Here is a 21,234-nt window from a genome sequence, read left to right on the forward strand (position 1 = left end):
GTCGAATTCCTGATCGTAGACTGTTGACCACTTTTCAGCACATTGCGTGGAACGGGTATTCTTCCAGGTTCTCATTTTGCTCCTGAGCGTGTTGTTAACAGCCTGTGCCGGAACAGCAACACATTGTTGAAATGGTACCACCAGCACACGTATCAGTATCCCACGAACACGTTCACAGCGAACATTACATGCGGAAAACGTTTACCCTTTCAAAACGTCAAAGAGGTGGGTGGGTAAGACATACGTGCGTGCCACTAGCCCGAAGACATCTGCATTAAATGTGTTCTATCTGGAAACCATTCGAAATAAGGCATTTTTCCATATATCCCGCTTTTGTTTCAAATTATCGTTCTTGACTCATATTCCTGAATATTGACCATTCTTCCTGGGACATCCTGCGTACCAAACCCGATATTCGTCTGGGTTTGAAGAGTGGAAATAGTGGAAAACCACTTCCAGAATGGCCAAGCGTTACGTTTGCCAAGTGTCTCGCATTGTACCGGACGTCTTGTATTTGAAGCCAGAAAATTTTATTTCGTATTCCCCACGCAGGGCGGCTAGGGAGAACCCGCGAGCCTTAATCTCAAATGACGGGAGCACTTCAGACGTGATGAGACGCCTTGCACGACGACTGGCAAGCTCACTAAAGTAAAAATGGATATGACTATCATCAAGCTCGTCAACGCTCCGATTTTCCGATATATACTGCAAAGAGTCGTATTCATTAACAAGACTTTGAGGCAAAGTCGACTTTGTACCCGCCAAAGTTACCATTTTCCTATTCATAATCGAGAGTTAGCGGAAAGTAGACTTTGACCAAGACTTAGCTTCAAAGTCGCCAGCGGCCCGTACTTTGACTTCACAAAGTCAATGGCGGGCATTCCAAACATAATCCAGTTTGTGGAAGATGTCCAAGAGATTAACAAAGTCGCACATACTCCTTGTCGAGTTAATACGACATGCGCAAAACCAGACGAGTTCTACAGGGATGGCGAATTCAGTACAAATTCTATAAACGAACTGTATTACATCCCTTCGCGATGTTCGAAGTACTAATAGCAGTACCAGTCCCCCAATGATGCAACTGATAATTACTTTAAACTGTTATGCCACGGGTAAATGCGAATTGCTAGGCCTATTGATTATTTTTTGTAATGTTTTTACGCGTATGTTAAATGAATACGCGAAATGTTCTAGTTATAGGCTTTTTTTTGTTAACAACAATAATTTTCAACCAGTCCCTGCTGATTTTAGTGTCAGTCAGCCAACATTCAGCAGAATAATTAGAAGGGTATCTACTGTTTGCCAAGAAAAGACCCTCAGTTTGCCAAGTTTTCAGCTGCTGATTTTTTTTTTTCTTCCATGGTTGAGCGAACAAAACAACGAAAAATTACGATAAGCCAGGCCTGATCAGAAATAACTTGAGCTCATAAATGGTTCTGGAGTGCTGACGTTCAGTTCAGTAATGGAAATTTAATTCCAACTACCTTAGCAAGGGCACCACGGGCAGGAATCAGCTTCACCGGCTGCTTAAAGCCCACTCCGCTTGACAAGCTTTATTGTCTTGCTGGTATTGCACCTCCTGACATCCGTAGAGAGGTAGCGGCAAAACGCGAGATGTACAAAGTGCAAACCTCTCAAGCACATCCTTTACATGGATATCAACCAGAAACCCCACGACTAAAATCAATGAACAGCTTCCTCAGAGCAACAAAGGCTCTTGTCGGGACACCACAACATTTCCGAACAGACCTCTAGCCTGCAAGGTTTAACAGCCCTGAGGGATGGCTCACATTCTGTGAAAAACTTCCCGCTGGATGCACAGAGAAATGAACCACACGAATATCGCTCAATAGATTACGGTCAGGCGTTACTAAATGCAAGAATAACTTTATGAAATGGGGTTTCCGTACGTAGGCGTCGCTATGTGAATGTGGCGAAGTGCGATGTAGTCACTGTCCAACATCATGTACTCTGGAAGACCTGATTTGTGCTATACCAAATGCTAACTTGTGGGCGGCAATAGTGTAAACGAACTGCCAATTCAGTGTTTTATGGTTCATGTATCATGTAAATAGTATGCATTATTACATTACTATATTAACCTCAATTATTGTAAGTGCTTCTGACACAAATAAATAAACCAGAAAAAAAAATGCTTGACGGAAGCCGCTCTGTCGTTATTATTACTATTATAGACATTATCATTGCCAACCTCAAATGCAGTTCATAAAATCTCGACTTTGTAAAGTCTACTCAGCCAAAGTCTACTTTGGAGAAAGTAGCGTCTATGAAACAGAGCAAAGCACAAAATACAAAACATTTTGATGTTTGTTGGACAAACTTCCGTTATTACTGCGTCTCTTAAAACAGATAGTTCATACAATGTTAAAATACAATTTCTTTTTCACGATTGTACAGAGGTAATCAGTAATTTTAAAAAATAGCAAGTTGGTGATATTCATTTTAAAGTTGTTTATGTGAATTATATTTTTCTTCTTCCTTCAGAGGTGGGAGCTATTGGTGCTGTCCAAACTGAAGTGGGACATTTCTGCCGTCACTCCACAAGACTTCCTTAGCCACATTCTCAGGCGACTGCCCATCGACGTCGCGTGGGACACGCGCATGATCCAGCGGCATGCACAGACCTTCATCGCACTCTGCGCTCGTGGTGAGTACGGGAAAACTTACTAACTTACTTAGAGTTTCTACGTAATGAAAATTGTTGGAAAAATCCTACAGGCTGGGATCGTTTCTGTAGACATTTTGAGCAGGAATTGTCACAGAAAATAGTGGTTATGGTTCTGATGATTGTTTTAAGAGAAATTACAACTGTGTAACCACCCTCTATTAACAATAATCGGGCGGAAAATGGAAGAGGTCCGACACTTCGAAGACTGAATGTATAGGTGAAATTAACGCAAGGTCCACGAAGGACGTGAAAATGAAAGACTCCATAGGCCTCCCGTTTATTGCCGTCGAGGTCGGAAAAGAACAAAAGTTGACCATGTGATGTGAAGTTGGGAAACCACTGAAAACCATCTTCAGGTGGTGGTGATAATTATTTTAAGAGGAAGTATAACTGGGCAACTATCTTCTATACTCTGTAGCACTAATCAGAGAGAAAATTTGAAAGGGATCCGATTTCGAAAAATAAAGGTATCTGTTGAAGAAAGAAAGGCCCACAAAGGGCTCGAAAATGAAAGACTCCATAGGCCTCGAATGCTCTAATACCGCCGGGGTCGGAAAAGAACAACAAGAGTTGACCAAGGGAGGTTCGATAGGATAGGTGACAGGAGCCTGGCACAAGTGGAAGAAATGCCAAGACTCATCTAAGGGCCCTATGGTCACCAACCCATGCTCCCAAGTTCAGAACCTCTGGGGCCCCTTTTAGTCACCTCTTACGACAGGCAGGGGCAACCGTGGGTGTTATTCTACTGCTCCCACCCACAGGAGAGTCATCTTCAGGACTGCCCACTGGGATTTGAACCCACCATCACCCATTATATGTTTTATTCAGTTTATATCATTTCATTTGATTCTTATGACTGAAGATTTACTTAAGTATAATTTGCGCGTTAAAAGTCTAGCAGTACTTGTGAAATTAATTTTTACATTTAATTATTGTTTTCAAATTTTATTTAAACCATTTCTTACATCATAGGCTGTAACAGTACCATAAGTTACTTGTTTGTTCCCATCTGATCACGCCTAATTAACATGGCCGCTTTCGCAGCCAAAGAATGAGCAGCGTACGCACGATTTGAAGCGAACAGAGTTCGCAGGAATCCGCTTCCAGTGGACGACTGCCATTAAGTGGCTTGGCCCATTCCTTCAAATGATGAGCGTCAGAAATGGCTTTTAACATCTTAGTTGTTATCAATGGATTTGTTTTATAGTCGGTCTGTTGTTTGAGGAGCTTAGCGCCTGTAATGCCAGCAGTGTTGATGTGGCGCTTATACGCCCTAGCCGACCTCAGCTGAGTTTATCAGCTGCCTTGGCGACGTTTCCTATCACACCGCTTCCTTCCCCCACCGCTATAACCTTTCCATTCAGTGAATGAGGCAACCATCACTTCCTTCACCATATTATTAGCACTCCGTGAGGAGGTGAATTAATTAACTTATCCTGCCAATTGTCCGGCTTTGAAGAACCAATTGGGCCGACAAATTAACAACTTGAGGTGGTAATTACCACCTAAGCTGTGGCGCTTAAGTTTTCTTGGGTAAAAGTTTCAGCCAGTTTCGTAAAGGACCTACGAGCATGGGATACAATATGGTATCATGTAGCAGAAGTATCCTCTTTAACTAATTCGCCTTATATATGTCTGATTTCTTGATCTGTTAGTACTTTCAGAGACTTAATATATACCATGAGAAATAAAATATCAGGATGCATAAGTATGATTCCCTGCATAAATGCTTATGACGTTTATGACGTTACTGCAAACGTTTCTCAGGACTGCAAAGTGCATACAAGACAGGCACAATCCGAACTTTTCAAACTTTGCCCTTCTTTATTTATTTGTAAAAAGTAATTTATGTATGAAATAAATCGGATTCAGTTGGATGTACTTCCACTCTAAACGAAACTAGTACTGTGTCTACTGATGGACCAGACACAGCAACATCTGTTTGAATGACACCGCTTGTGATAGTGATTGTTAATATTTCTATAATAAATCATGTTATTTGTTTTGCGTCTTGTGCAGTTTTCGGAGACGCCGAGGTGTCGGAACAAACTCCACAGTATACCAGCGCTCTACCATCGGGAGCTACTCAGCCCATATTCATATTATTTTTCTTCTTTCTGATGAGGCTTCCTAAGGACCAGTTCAGTTCTTCATACTTTGTTGTTTTCTCTTCCGTTCCTTCCATTATTCTTTCATCTTTTCACTATGCTGCTTCTTTCTGTCCTCGGACCACTTTGCACCAGGTTTCTTGTTCAACCTTGCTTGGAATCCTTCCGTATGTACTACCCTCTTTCTAAAAATATCTGTCTATCTATAGTTTCTTCTTATATTATTTCTTTATAAATATTTCTTTACTTCTTGAATCCAGCTAGTTTTTGCCTTTTTGTCCGAAAGGTACTTGAACATTCTTTTTGTTCATCTGAAATCATCCATTCTGTAAATATGTCCAAAAAATTGCAATCTCCTCTTTCGTATGGTTTCTGTTATGTTTTCTATGTTCCTGTATATTTCATCATTAGATCTTAATTTCCATACTTCTCTTGTTTTCACAGGGCCTAAGATTTTTCTCATGGTTTTCCTTTCTAGTACCTCAAGTTTATCTAATCTACAGTTTAGTACCAGGCATTCACGTGCATATAGGCATTCCGGTTTTATCACTGTACTGTAGTGCCCTATTTTAAGATTTTTAGATAGACACTTCTTGTTATAAGAATTCTCTGTGATACCATATGCTCTTTCCATCTTGTGTACTCCTTCTTCTACAGCAGATTTGTCTAAACCATTTTCTTGAATTATTTCTCCCAGATATTTGAATTTTGTTTCTCTTTCCACTGGACCAATATTTGTTGCCAAAAGTTATGGAGCGTTCCTGATGTTTGTAATAAATTTTGTTTTTTTTTCTACAGAGATTCTCAAACGTGTCTTGTTGGCTATTTCTTCCAGAAGATTGATATGTGTTGTTGCACTTGTTAGGTTTTCTGAAGATATAGCAAAATCGTCTGTAAATGCTAGGCAATTTATTTCAATGCCTTTGTTTTTTTCTCCCCAAAGTTACCAGCAAAATGTTATGTTCTTTAAGCTTTACATTCCAAATTCTTACAATTTTCTCTAGAACACAGTTGGATAGAAGGGGTGACAAACCGTCACCTTGCCGTACACCTGTATTTATCTCAATAGGTTTTGATATCTCACCCATAAATTTCACCTTTGAAATTATTATTATTATTTAGAAGTAAAGATTTGGTTTGACCTCATTAGGACATGGAAGAATCGTGGTCATCATCGCGAATTCTGGACAGAGCAGGTCTTGTTTAAGAAAACCTTTAGAGCAGGCAAGAGGGAGGAATGTTTTTGGAAGTGTCAGTAATAGAGTGCCTCGTGTAAGATTCGCGAATCTTGTCAAGGCCAGCGAGTGACGTAGTCCTCTTAGAGGTCGCCGAACTGAATGAAGGAGACAAGCTTTCAGTCCTTCTTCCCCCACTTCTCCTCTTTCCTTTTACTATTAAAATTATTATTAACAATATTATTAGTATGTGAACGGCGAGCACTAGGCATATCAAATACATTGACTACTACGCAATTATTGTGGCATAACGTTTTTTAACTGAAAATATTTTCTTCTCTTCTCCCTTCACTTGTATGCTCCTGTAAGATCCGGTTTCTACCAAGACTGAAAAACACACTGAACTTTCGGAATAATTCTCTACCCCCCCGAACGCGAGAGCCAATTATAACATCCCAAGGTCCACATATCAGAGCAAGTGCGTCATGCTGTCGATCGTGGGATGTGCACGATAACCCCTGATTAATGCGAACTTAATTAAACTTGGGCAGAAACATCAGATGTACAGCCCCCTTCACATTTTTATATCATCATACCCTATTTTTATCCTTTATACGGTCTCATTGATTATGTACAACACGAGAAATGCCTCCCAACAGTCAAAAGTACATTCATTTATTCGTCCGGCTTTCCAACTAACTCTTGGCATCGATCGATAGTTTAATGCGTGTACGGTCGTATTTCAGTGGCATGCATAGAAGAACTGAATTACTGCCTCCTGGCGTTTTCTTCCGTGCGATGCCTTTTATTGGATACGTTTGGTTATTTGGTAATTGAGGTTACATTATGGAAAGTGACAGTGATTAAAGTATTTTTTCTTTTTCGAAAAATAAAATGTCTTAGGTAATTAATTGAGTTATTTATGGATTCTGTCACTCCAGTTCCACAGAGGAATAAGTTATTCCTCCATGCCAGTTCATTAAATAATACGAAGAAAGCATTCCAACATAGCCCATTCATGTACCAATCCTATAACCGATACCAAGCTAGCGCATGAGAATAGAGCGATGCGGACAATGAACTGCGTGTTGGAAAGAAACTAATCTGTCAGCTGATTCTTGAATGACATGGATTGTTTCATGGATGGCGTCGACTAATTTGAATGATGGACGGGTGGTTGTGGTGCTGATTATTGTTTTTAAGAGGAAATAGAACTAGGCAACCATCCTCTATTAACACTAATCAGAGGGAGGGGAAGGAAGGGATCAGGCACTTCGAAAATGAAGGTATCGGCCAGAGGGCCACGACGGGCGTGAAAATGAAAGACTCTCTAACCCTCGGGGTTGGAAAAGAACAAAAGTTGACGACAGATGGTCGGATAGGATAGATGAAAGTGAGGAGCCGGACACAAGTAAGTGAAGGCAATGTCAGGACTCAGCTAAGGGCCCGGTGGTCGCCAACCACGCTCCTGAGTTAGGAGCCTCAGGGGCCCTTTTAATCGCCTCTTACGACAGGCAGGAGATACAGTGGGTGTTATTCTACCGCCCCCACCCACAGGGGGATTGCTCATTACAAAGGCTAAAGTGTTACACATGTTGGGTTCGAAATTCCGCCTTTCAACTTGTACGTAAAACCTTGCTTTCGTCCCTCGTCTTCCACGTGTCCCGCTTTTGGTCTGGTTCACCTTTGCCCCCACGTGTATCGTAAGCGAGGCATTCAGCTTAAATTGCTGTGACAATCAATTTGCCAACGGATACATTCATTAGCGCTCCCGAGAGCATATCGTGCGGCTGTTGACAAAACCATTCACGGCAAGAAGAGAGCAAGCAGAATCTTGAGGTTCCTTCAAGTGTGTTTGCAGCAGCTATTCAGTGAGGAACGTCCACTGTATGAAGCACATAGGCCGATAGATAAATAAATAACTGTGTGAGTGTCTGAAAGACTTCTCTCCTTGGAATGTGTCTTCCACGTTGCATAATACAGGACCTGTTTACTAATTCTCACGCTACTCTGTCCTATTTGCATGTCTTCTGTATGTATAGCCTACTACTCTGTGAAAGAAATCCATTTGGGGAGCCACTAAATGTACTCCTTCCTCTAACTGAACCTGTTACCTGCGAGATAACTTACGTGCAGCGTACACAGCGCCTTATTCCATTGCACAATAATTAGAGTGGTGGTGGTGATTATTGTTTTAAGAATAATAAATAATGTTATTTGTTTTACGTCCCACCACTTTTACGGTTTTCGGGGACGCCGAGGTGCCGGAATTTAGTCCCGTAGGAGTTCGTTTACGTGCCAGTAAATCTACCGACACGAGGCTGAGGTATTTGAGCACCTTCAAATACCATCGGACTGAACCAGGAACGAACCTGCCAAGATGGGGTCAGAAAGCTAGCGCCTCAACCGTCTGAACCACTCAGCCCGGCACTGTTAAGAGGAAGTACACCTAGGCAACCATCCTCTATGTATCACTAATCAGATGGGGAAAAACGGACGGGATCAGACACTTCCAAAATGAAGGTATCGACCAAAGGGTGTAAAAATGAGACTGATGGTCTTTTATTTCCAGCAACTAATATTCTGGCGAGGGAAGATTAGCGAAGCACTCAAAAAACAAGGGTATCGGTTAGCAATTGTTTTTGCATAAATGGAGGGGAAAATTATGGTTTGAATTGTGTCAACACGTGGTCAATAAGTTCGTTTCGAAATATTTCATAGATTTACAAGTTCTTTGAAATCATTTAAGATTAGGTAAAATGATAGGGAATCCAGAATCTTTCATAATTCATCAATAATATTATAACGTAAAACAACCAACCTTGAAAAGTCTACCTTGTTCAAAAATACAGGTTATGTAATATTGTAAATGTGGACTATTCAGAGCACTGATATGAATTCCTAACTGCAGATCAGTGATGAGTAACTTCATAGAATCTTTCATAATTCATCAATTATATTATAATAAGAAAAAGAACATCCCTAATCCTTATTCTTTCTGCTAACAAAGCTTGAAAAGTTTTAACATCTTGTACAAAACGACCTGTAGGTTACGCAATTAGTAAAGGTGGACTAATAAAAGCACTGCCTCGGTTTTCTGATTAACTTACCCGAAATCATTCATAGAAACGCAAAACAAATGGTATTATTTCGTATTCAATTTTAAATATTACTTTGATCTATTTCTATTCTATTTTAGGTCATCAGACAGACTTGTATAGTGTCATTAGCTGATCAAGGTAAACAAACTAGACGTCACCATCACTAAAGCGAGAGGATTATGGGAATAAAAGCAGCCACGGCTACAGACAACGAAATTGCGTTGTGATTGGCCAAGTCGTATTATCGTAGTGTTATACCGAGACGCTTGTTTCTCAAAAATGCCGCCAATGAATTTCAAATATGGAGGATAAGCTATTTTGATGTGGAAAATTGCCCCACTCTTTCAGCTATTATCATAACAAGTAATTTGCTTAAAATCTATTAAAATCACCACTGAAAAGGAATCCTCTTTAATCTATTGAAAACGAAGCTATAATTATGATCCTTTTTAATTTAAAATTGTGTTCCTACCTATAAACATATAGGCCACGGTCGTTTCCTTTCAGCAAAGCAGGCGGGGTAGAAAATACGTTGTTTGTAACACAAGTTTAATCGTTTTGATTATTATTGAATCTGGGACATTAGAACAATTAATCTGAGACGCTTATACCTTTATTGCAGTGACTGGCTTTTGTTCATTAACGGAGTAAACACAATAAACTCATTTTGAGTGGTTAATGAGTTGGAGAGCTGTTCTTATCAATGGCGCGCGTTCTTCAACATTTCATTTGCTAGTCTGGATGCCAACACGTTCCTTGCGATAGTGTGCACACTTGCAAGCAAGTACCTACTTCTTATATACAAATTTACATATAACCGAATCATTTATTTCGGAGTATTAAGACCTGGTTGCACATCTCATGCTCCTATTACTTAGAATGTCAGCGATGTTTTTTCTGGTGATCACCTCTTATGGAAAATTACCTCAGCCTCCAGTGGGCCGAATATACCATGTATATTTTTGTTGTTATTATTATTATGCCTAGGCCAGCGTTGTCCATATCTCAGATAGTGCAGAAGGGCGCAAGAGTCCTGCATAGTGGAATAAACAAAAAAGCCAGTACATAGCTATTGTAAATGTGCCCGGTCGGAAAGGTTGCAGTACCGTTCGTCAGGTGGTGATTGTGATTATTGTTTTAAGAGGAAGTACAACTAGGCAACCATTCTAATCAGAGAGAAAAAATTGAAGAGATCTAACACTTCGAAAAATGAAGGCGTCGTTCAAAGAAAGAGAAGGGCCACGAAGGGCGTGAAAATGAAAGACTCCGTAGGCCTCGGAAACCTAATACTGTCCGCATCGGAAAAGAACAAGAGTTGACGAAGGGAGGTCGGATATGATAGATGAAAGTGAGGAGCCTGGTACAAGTAAGCGGAAGCAATGTCAGGACTAAGCCAACTCGCGCTCCCGAGTTCCTGAGGCCTCTTTTTAGTCGTCTCTTTCGACAGGCAGGGGATACCCGGGCTGTTATTCTACCACCCCCACCCACAGGGGAAAACAAGAAAAGAGGCAGTTGTTCAGCGTGATTAGCTAGTAACAGCTCACGTGGATAGTTCATCATAGGCTTGGATTTGGCAGTTTCGTGCTGGCACTTGGCACTGAACACTAATCGGAAGTGAAGAAAGGAACAGATCCAATCCTTCGAAAAATCTTTGGCAAAGGGAAGGGCCTCTAAGGGTATAACATGAAGGAGGAAAGTGGGGTTCGGTTGATGGTGGTTATTTTTCCACCAATTACGAGGGCTGATCAACAATGAGACTGATTTTTTCCTGTAGCTTCCGTGATGGTTTCCTATCTGTAACATAAATATTTGAAGAGATCGGGGTTTTATGTATAATGTCCGTAGGCGGCAGCATTCTCGTATTGGTAGGTTGGTAGTAATGCTCTATTTTGTAGACGCTACGTGGATTTCGCATACCAGACAATGGAGGTAGAACGATTTACCAGCATGCAGTTCCCCCTCACACTAGTGTTACTACACGTCAGTATTGGCTACACTGAGGAAGCACATTGCAAAGAAACGACCAGAGCTTTCTCGGACTGGGTGGCGACTTAATCATGACAATGCACGGCCTCACGTCGCAAATCAAGTCCTGCAGTTTCTGGCTTGATCAACATTACCTGTGTACCGCATCCACCTTATAGGCCTGATCTTGCACCCTGTGTATTTTTAAAATTCCCATCACTAAAGCCAAAGCTTAGGGGCATTCGATTTGAGAACTCTGAAGCAGTGCCCAAGAAAAGTGAGGCGAATCTCAAGGATCTGACAAAGAATGGTCTGCAGCATATGTTCAAGGGCTGGCAGAGATGCTATAAAAAGTCCATTGAAGTAGGAGGGGACTACTTTGAAAAATATCATGTAAACGTTGAGATGGAGTAATAAACATCTGTGGAAAAAAAAACCAGTCTCAGTCATTGTTGATCAGCCCTTGTAGATAACCGGGAGTATGTAAAATACGCCAGTGATCATTTGGTAAAAATCTATAACCAGAACGACTGGGAATTGAACCCGGGTAATAAGCAGTCTCACTGTCCCATAGATACCGGTGCCGGTCTTAAATCTAAATGGTGTCTCAGTGGCGCGAGGGCAAAAAGCAAGAATGCAATGTTTGCTGCTTCTGAGTCCTTTACAGAGTGGACTATACGCGAGGTACAGTAGTATGAGAAATGCTTAGAGACAAAGGAAACTGCTCGGTGCCAATCCTTCCCCACGCTATCAGTAACAGATACGCATCGCCTAGACGCAAGGATATTGACCTGCTTACTGGTGGGCCAATTGCCATTGACCGAGGACATTTTTCGATACATCCGGTGCTCTTGTCATGCCAGATAATATATAGATTTTTCAAGGTCAATACAGCTAGTGATAGCGAGGTCTCGACGAATACAACGTGGTTTTTTGTTACCCGCATTATCAGTCGTGTATACATACCAGTTCCCAACAAAGTCTGTATTGTCATGTTCGTTCCGTTCGTCATACTTGACTCCTTGCCAACATGTACTGCTCCCAAGCGCCAAGACAAGTGGCTCACGGAGCCCACGTCGTCGTCCCCCGAAAAATTGCTGGCTGTATTAGCGCAAGACTGACCTAGTTAAGTTCAGCACCCCGCTTTCACTTTTTAATTCGTAAGATATGGACTTATTACATTCCCTTTTTTTGTACTGACATGTAATTTTCCAAGTTCTATGCTTGAAACCTTTAATTTTCTTAAGAGGGCGGAGATCTGGTAACTGTGATGGCCATGGCAGTTAAGTGAAATCACGTATTATTTCACAACCGGTGTAGATGAGTTATGCCAAGGAGACCATCTTTATGAAATTTAACCTTACACTCCAAGTACGTGATTGTTGTCTTGTGAAGCAGTGTTCAGATGTTTACCTACATCCAGGCAACCTTTAGATGGATGTAAGACATCTGATTTTATTACCGCCTTCACAACCCACACCTTCTCTAGTATTTCCTTTTTTCCAGAAACTTGCTACTTCTGTGACTGAAGTACATAAAATTCTTGCCAATATTATCATTTAGGCCTACAATTTTTGGCAACCTTTCAGAGAAACATTTTCGTCGGTTTAAACTATGCCGTTCATGAGATGCACATGCAGCTTTTATCCCCTTTTTATCAAGCATATCCATTCTCGAGTGGATATTCACTGCCTTATCAAAAACACCAGCTTACATTTAAAATAATGTACTGAAGTTCCGGAATCTTGGCGTAATTACAGTCGACTTATAAGATAAAGTTTCTTTAGGCGTTGATATGTAATACCGTCTGGGTCGAAAAAGAACAAGAGTTACCAAGGTGGTGGTGATTATTGTTTGAAGAGGAAGTACAAATAGGCAACCATCCTCTATATAACACTAATCCGAGAGAAAAATTCCGACACTTCGAAAAATGAAGGTACCGACCAAGGAAAGACAAGGGCTACGAAGAGCGTGAGAATTAGACTCCCTAGCCCTCGGAAACCTAACAGCGTCGGGGTCGGAAAAGAACAAGAGTTGGCCAAGGAAGGTCGGATAGGATAGATGCAAGTGAGGAGCCTGGCACAAGTGGAAGCAATACTAGGACTCATCTAAGGGCCCAACCCACTTCTTACGACAGGTAGGGGATACCGTGGATCTTATGCTACCGCCCCTATCCATTCTTTCTTTATCGTTCCAAGGAAATTGCTCACGAAAAGAAGAAAGAATTAGGAATGCAGTCGTCGTCAATACTATCAATTGATGTTCTCATTAACCACAATTCTCGGCTGCATTTTGACGTTCGAGTTCGGGTAACGGATGCGAAACGCTAATTATCTTCTTGGGCTTCCGTACACTCCAGGAACAGAGCCGTGGCGACATGTCTAAAATAGCAATTACTGTATTGTATGCCGCCTCGAATTCGAATATGAAGCACCTTCACCAACAAATTAAGCTCTACAACAAATCCTTATTGCAATATTTTACTTGTGAGAGAAACATTTCTTCTTCAAAGTAATTTTGCTGATCTTGCGGTTTCTATCATGCATTTGCGGTTAGAGTGATTACAAAATCCAAAGCATTCTTCATGTTCTGCAAGCTTCTTGGAGATCCGAAAACGAATCGGATGTTGTATTAATCTTTTCACGCTTTCTGGCCATGGGTAAATATATCCTTGTACACTTGCAGTTTCTTTCTCCTTTTTAATCATGAATTAAGTTTGAGTAAGAAGCCATCTTCTGGCTATGAGTGGTTTATTATAGTAATTACCTAATTTCGATCTCGGAGGGGTATCCATTGGCATACTGTATATAATTACAATACCAGTTCTAACCCTTCTCCCCTCAGTCATCCTATGAAACGTGGGTGGCAACGAGGAGGTTAAGGATGCTAGTTGATTCTCTTAAGTGATGGGCTTTGTATGTCGAGTGTTTATGTTGACTGTAACGTCTGTCACCCTGGCAACCACCGACATTCTTCTGTCTTATCTGACCTTGATCTCGGTCCCACACATTTTTCTAGTGATGTTTTTTTCTTGAAATATTGCAAGACCTCTCAGAGAATGACGTCTTTTGGAGTCATAGTTCGGTTCCTTCATCAAGATGTTGCATTAATTGCGAACCATCTCCGATCATTAGCGAGAATTGGCAGTACTAATGCGAAAAGTCTCGCAGGGCTATCAATCCATCGCTTGCAGGAAACCGATGGTTCTGTATTTCTGTATAATAATAATAATAATAATAATAATAATAATAATAATAATAATAATAATAATAATAATAATCATCATCCAAACCCCATGGCGCAACAGCCCCGAAGGGCCATGGTCTAACAAGCGACCGCTGCTCAGTGATCGTGGTTCTAAGGGAAAGTACAACTGCGCAACCATCCTCTATCAGCCCGAAGGCCTGCAGATTACGAGGTGTCGTGTGGTCGGCACGACAGATCCTTTCTGACGTTATTGTTGGCTTTCTAGACCGAATAATAATAATAATAATTCTGTCACAAGATATCTTTTATAAGGCGATATCGTACGACATGCATTGTCGAAATGAACCTTTCTCGTCTTTTAAAAATTCGACTACCTCTGCCGGGTTTAACCCGCATCCCGTGTTGTTTATGGTGATAATAATACTAATAAACAACTTCGAGTGCAGTTGAGAAGTCGCTGATTTTTCGCCACCTGGACTCAGTACCGAAAACAAGAATTATTGTCGGGGGAGAAGGGGAGGACGACCACCAGAAGAGTAAAAGTCGTCTCAGAATCATTCATCCGATCAATGTGGTGGCATTGCGCCGGAAAGAAAAGTCTTTCACATGAGGGTTACGAGCCCCACACTTTTCCCAAGCCAAAGTGATTTGGAGAAGTGCCGACAAAGGCAGTCTGTGTGAGCAGACATAGTCGTAGACTCCAAGGGCATACGAGTGAGAGCGACAGACTTGTGTTATGATTTGAAGTCCACCGCTCGCCTGCTTGCCTGGGAGTGAGTCGAGTTGATTCTCCGGGGGCCTCCTCTGGGTTGCTGGGCTTGGCATCCCACTCTTGTTCTAACTGCGTCTGGAGTCCAGCAAGAGGCCTGCCTCCCTTTACTTCTTTCAAGATCTCTTAGAAAAATGCAACAATGAGCGATGCAGCATCGGACGCTTCTTTTAAAATGCTTCGGAAGACACTTGACACTTCCGGCACTGCTTCGAGCCCATGAAGGGTTTTTTTATTTGAGAAGTTAAGAGCCTACACTTTTCCGTGATTATGACTGATGTCTGGTGGAGACCGTGCGCCCCACGAACTACTTAATAGAAACACGAAGACTTTTCTCGGCTATCTTGAAAGTTCATCCTGCCATAAATGATGACATATACTTTCATGAACATTTTCAAGCACTAAGGCACAGTTTATTATTAGATCCAAGCCAGTAAAATAGGTGATTGACTGAAACCCGCTCATAGCCGTCCTTGAAGTTCTCCCCACCTCAAACATTTATGCAGTTGCTGGGGTGGTACCTAATGTTTAGGTCACAATAATGTCCTTCTGAATCCCAATCCTAGTTATTTATTTAACACATCAATGAAGAAACCACGGTCACACAAGCACGCGTCACTGTTGACCTCGATATCTCTTCCTTGATGGGAGTATAAGAAGTTATGATTAAGATGTTCCATGGATTGAGGGGGGAGGACACAAATACATTGGAAGTAGTGAAAAGTCCAGGTGATGAAAGGCCGTAAGGATCGGTAAGATCATTAAGTACGTCTTTGAGATTGGAAAATCAGTGCGCACATATTCAAACATCGAGGACGCTTTTTGACTCTGAAAAGAACACGATTTGACGAGGGCAAAAGAAACGCTCGGAGAAGCTAATTAATTACAGTATTTGAAGCGAAATTCCATTACTGCAATTTTTGGCTTGCATAACTTTTGCTGGCCATTTTACGAATACCAAGCGTAAAATATCGTACCACATAATTTTCATTTTTTGCAGGTGGCGTCTGTTTCTCTCGATTTTACTAATCTCTCCATCAGCCGTTATCCGCTGCCTCATGTGTTCTTAACCAAGTCTATCCACCAAATTCTGGATCCTCCTCATCTTCTTTCATTTCTAATCCCATGGTTTTATTTTGGCATTCTTTAAACTGTTTTAAGACTACAAGAGATTACTGCTTCCACAATTTCCTCAGCTACCGTGTGTAGACATTTCAATTTGACGCCATCTGGCTGCCTGCTCGTCAATTTCGACGTTTCGTTTTACTCTAGGCTTACTAGATGGTCGACCGAGTAAACCGAAACTCTTGGGCGTCTGTGGCCGAGATTTAATTAATTTCGTCGGTTAAACACCAAGTGTGTCACCAGAGATCTTTTACATGCCAACATCGTACGGCATGGAGTGTCGAATGGACTTTTTTCCACCTTTCAAAAATCCGACTACCTCTGCCGGGTTTGAACCTGCTCTCATGGGATCCGAAGGCCGACACTCTACCACTAATCCATTGATATCCTGCATTCTGGCTCTCTTTGGCTGCTACTGTAAAAAGTATTTTTGTGGCCTTTTATTTTTAATGTTTTTGATATGTGTAATTTGTGAAATTTTCTTATTTGTTATTACATTATATTGTGGATTTAAGGTTCTTGTTATTCTGTTTGTTACAGATTATAAATTCTCGATGTACACCCCGAGCATGATAGCCGCGGCTAGTATAGCGGCTGCACTTCATGGTCTCGATTGGACAGGAAAGAGCGGATGTTCTCTGTCCGAACTCCTAAACCGACTGCATCGAATTACGGCCATTGAGAGGGTAAGTCTTTTTGGAAGATTTCAACCCTGGTTGAATTTAAGTGAACTTCACCTTTAATCCAATGGCTGTTTAATCAGATAAGAGCAGTGGAATTTTAACATGAGAGCTAAATAGAGGAGGGAATATTCAAGACTTTTTTCTTCCCGCCCTTCAAAAATCCGACTACCTTTGCCGGGTTTGAACCCACTATCTTGGGATCTGGAGGTCAACACTATACCACTGAACCACAGAGGGAGCTTAGTCACTCGGTTTGAGATGTTGAGTATTCCGGGCAGAGTGGTAGGAATGATTGTAGAAGCACATTTATTTGGAGCGAGTTCTAATGCACACAATGATACAAGTTATTCCTTTGGCCTTGTTGAGCTCAACAGCCAAGTTTAAAACCAGAAAACTGAAGAATTAAGAAAAAACACTTTTTATTTAAAAAACAAATTCCAAAACAAATTGCTCAGTTTAAACCTATTTTTGAATTATTCTTAATTTGGAATATACAAGACTTTTTCTATTTCTTCACAATTTGCTTTACGTAGCACCGACAAAGATGGGTCTTATGGCTACGATGCAATAGGAAAGGCCCAGGAATAGGAAGAAAGTGGTCGTGGTTTTAATTAAGGTACATCCCCGACATTTGCCTGGTGTGAAAATGGGAAACCACAGGAAACAATCTTCAGGGCTGCCGACAGTGGGGTATGAACACATTATCTCCTGGATGCAAGCTCATGAGCACAGCCAATTTACCCAGTACAGTATTAACTAACTACCTTGCCAAATTTGTGATTTAGGTTACAATGAACTAAGACTGAAAATTCAGTATGGTCCATGCTAACAGAATCAATTTTGTGCATGAGTATTAAGAAACATCTTTAGATATTATAGTACATAACAAAGAGTTTGGGCATATGGCTGGTACCAATCTTGTTTTTCTGATTAAACCCACTGTTGTCAGATTTAGGGAGTTCTTGAACTACCTTTAAAAGTACGAAACTATAATGCTGTGGCTGATGCTTTGAAGCACTCTTTCTCTCAGCTGTGAAGTGAGAGAGTGTTACAGTGTGTGAAGATGTTCAAAATTAAACACACTTGTTCTGTTTACCAAGGAGAGGAGACATCGTCCTCTCATTCATGAACTCAAAGGGAGAATGTTACACCCATAAAAAAAATTTAAAAAACTTCCTTTCCCTCTGTAACAGGTGTTGCCTTCAACATATGGTGGTGACAAGGAATGACAAATAAAATTAAAAAAAGATGCAGACACACAAAAAACACTTTCATTAAATAATTAACTGAAAGATGGGGGGTCTATTTCTTTTTATTTCTCCCACTGTTTAAAAGTCAACATGCTCCGTGGATAGCAAAAGAAGGTCTTGCTGACTTGTGTTTTCTTTCTTTTGATTGGTATAAATAATTATTAACAGTGTTGAGACATAGCGCACCAGAAATGTGTTTTCTCTCATTCGTTTATTGAGTTAGATGTTTTGAAAAAAAAAAATGATCTCATCTTTAACAGTAAGTACTGATATTTTAGAATAATTTTGCTCAGAATATTCTACAAATCTCTGATCAAAAGATACATTCCATGTTGGAAAATAATATTGATTTGTCATGAATTTATGTATTCTGAACAAAAGAGACATCCGGTGTTTTGTGCGTCATTGTGCAGTAGGCTCATTATTTAGGTTTCCGCACACCTTTCTATGACACTGGAAGCTTGCAGTGGTGTCTCAACACCGTGCTAGGTGCCACGCCATGGACGGTGTAGATCCAGCTGACAAGCTCGCTGTTGTATTTGGAAAAAACAATGATTTCATGACTGAAATGGCTGAAAGAGCTTTATTATTTAATATTCACAGTCGGCAAAATTAAATTATGCTTCTGCTGAAAGGTATAAAATGGCAGGGAGGGATTCAGTTAGGTGGAAATGTAGGTCTTAATGGCAGATTGTGCCGAAAGCCTGCAGTCTAATATCTTGGAACTTGAAAATAGGTGCAATGAGTATGGTATGAAAATTAGCCTCTCGAAGACTAAATTGATGTCAGTAGAACAGGTCGATAATTTCAAGTATTTAGGTTGTGTGTTCTTCCAGGATGGTAATATAGTAAGTGAGATTGAATCAAGGTGTCGTAAAGCTAATGCATTGAGCTCGCAGTTGCGATCAGCAGTATTCTGTAAGAAGGAAGTCAGCTCCCAGACGAAACTATCTTTACATCGGTCTGTTTTCAGACCAAATTTGCTTTACGGGAGCGAAAGCTGAGTGGACTCAGGATATCTCATTCATAAGTTAGAAGTAACAGACATGAAAGTAGCAAGAACGATTGCTGGTACAAACAGGTGGGAACAATGGCAGGAGGGTACTCGGAATGAGGAGATAAAGGCTAATTTAGGAATGAACTCGGTGGATGAAGCTGTATGCATAAACCGGCTACGGTGGTGGGGTCATGTGAGGCGAATGGAGGAGGTTAGGTTACCTAGGAAAATAATGGACTCTGATATGGAGGGTAAAAGAAGTAGAGGTAGACCAATGCAACGATGGTTAGACTCTGTTTCTAACAATTTAAAGATAAGAAGTATAGAACTAAATGAGGCCACAACACTAGTTGCAAATCAAGGATTGTGGCGACGTTTAGTAAATTCACAGAGGCTTGCAGACTGAACGCTGAAAGGCATAACAGTCTATAATGATAATGAATGTATGTATGTATGTATGTATGTATGTTCCTTTCTAGGAACTTAATATTAGGGAATGTTGTTAGTTGTTATTGCAAATGCATATGGAAATTAATACACCGGTGGTTTGTAAATTACTAAAATATTTACTCTCTTTGTTTCAGGATTATTTGCAAGGCTGTTTGGATCAGATCGAGGAGATGGTGGCATCGACCATGCAGAGTCGATCATCAACAAGTCCATCTTCGGGAAACGGTAATTCTGGCAATACCACACACGGTGGCCGAGCATCTGAACATTCAACAGCATCGGGTGCCCCCGATAAGCTCCATGAACACGGAAAAGCAGGGACTCCCACCGACGTCAGGGATATCCACTTCTGAGCCCGGAGTTTCGCAACACAATCGCTTTCTGAGGCAATAATACATTATAACCTAATGCAATATACTGTGGTGTAAGTGAATAGGACAGACTGAATTAAAGACTGTGTGATGCTGAAACCCTGTTTGTTCTGGGTGATTGCATGCTTTCGTGATTTAATTAACAGGTCATAGAGTGAACAGCTCCATTCATCTGTCATGTGTTCGTGCAGTATCAGTGATTATTGAGCTAACTGCACGAGTAGACTTATTATTTTCCTTTTGAAGTGTGATGTTCCAAAAGCTAGCCAGGTATGTATTTGCCAGGCATTCATTTTCTATGCTAAGTTTCTTTTTAAATTCCAGGCCTGCTGATACTAGTCACTTAATAATCTTCCTTCAGACCCAGCACTCATGTTGTAAGTAGAGATATTCGGTTCATACTTCCGCTGACTGAATGTTTCATATCATGCCGGAAACAACATATCACAGATAAAGCAGGCTTACCTAGGTTCAAGTAGACCTTTTTCAAAATACAAAGAGGGAACGAGTTGCACCTGGGGCATTCCATGTGAGATCAGATAGCAAACAAGAAATGTGTATGTCATAATTTAAAGTTTGGTAATATCTCAGAAAAATAAAGTGCGAGAAATTCATTTCTGCACTTTTCCTCTGTTTAACTGTCTTCATTTTATTAGATTTTTCCCATACAGTAACTTCTTACAGAAATGAAGTAATACCAATACAGTAGAATCTTGATAATTCAAAATCGGTTAATTCAAAATCCTGCCTAATTCGAAGAAGCTCTCATTCCTGGATACATGAGATACGGTTTTGCATGTTATTTAAATTGTTTAATTCGAAATACGGATAATTCGTAATTCAAAGTACAATGTCGGCCCCATTACCGAAATTCAGATTTTAATTCGAAACTGCAATTACATTTTAAAACAACAGTATGTTACAGAGTAATTTAAATACAAAATTTATCCGAGTCATGATAGAACAAGTCGTCCGGAACGTGGAGGGGAAGCTTTCTGCACTTTCACACACTTCGGTGAGTCTACAGCGTGCTTCATAATTGTGAAGTTCAAGTGAAATCTGAATTATTTTGTATTCAACGTTTTAAGGGACGCCGTAATATGCAGCAGGCAGTGTGCGGAGAAACAGAATCCACGAACACTGGCGATGCCGATAGTTGATGGAATAGCATGGATCATATAATAAGTTCGTAGGCACTGAACAGTATTATCATTGTCGATGAAACTGCATTGCTTTCTTTTAATGCCGAGCCCAGACGGTCTTATGGTTTTAAAGGAGAAAGTGCTAGCTGGGAAATCGTACAAGGGTGGGGGGTCATTTTACTGTGCTACAATGCACACG

The 21,234-nt window shown here is 40.8% G+C and overlaps 1 protein-coding gene across 1 annotated transcript in view; it reads left to right on the top strand.

Annotated features, from left to right (window-relative positions):
• LOC136884227 (G1/S-specific cyclin-D2) overlaps positions 1-20,407 on the top strand; it is an 87,385-nt gene extending 66,978 nt beyond the window's left edge. The window contains exons 3-5 of the mRNA XM_067156287.2: positions 2,509-2,671; positions 16,683-16,828; positions 19,657-20,407. Coding sequence (XP_067012388.1) covers positions 2,509-2,671; positions 16,683-16,828; positions 19,657-19,875 — 528 coding nt within the window. The 3' untranslated portion in view covers positions 19,876-20,407. The remainder of the gene's footprint in view (positions 1-2,508; positions 2,672-16,682; positions 16,829-19,656) is intronic.
• Positions 20,408-21,234: the final 827 nt, after the last annotated feature.

This window comes from Anabrus simplex, chromosome 12 (genome assembly GCF_040414725.1).
Source record: "Anabrus simplex isolate iqAnaSimp1 chromosome 12, ASM4041472v1, whole genome shotgun sequence".
Taxonomy (NCBI): Eukaryota; Metazoa; Arthropoda; class Insecta; order Orthoptera; family Tettigoniidae; genus Anabrus; species Anabrus simplex.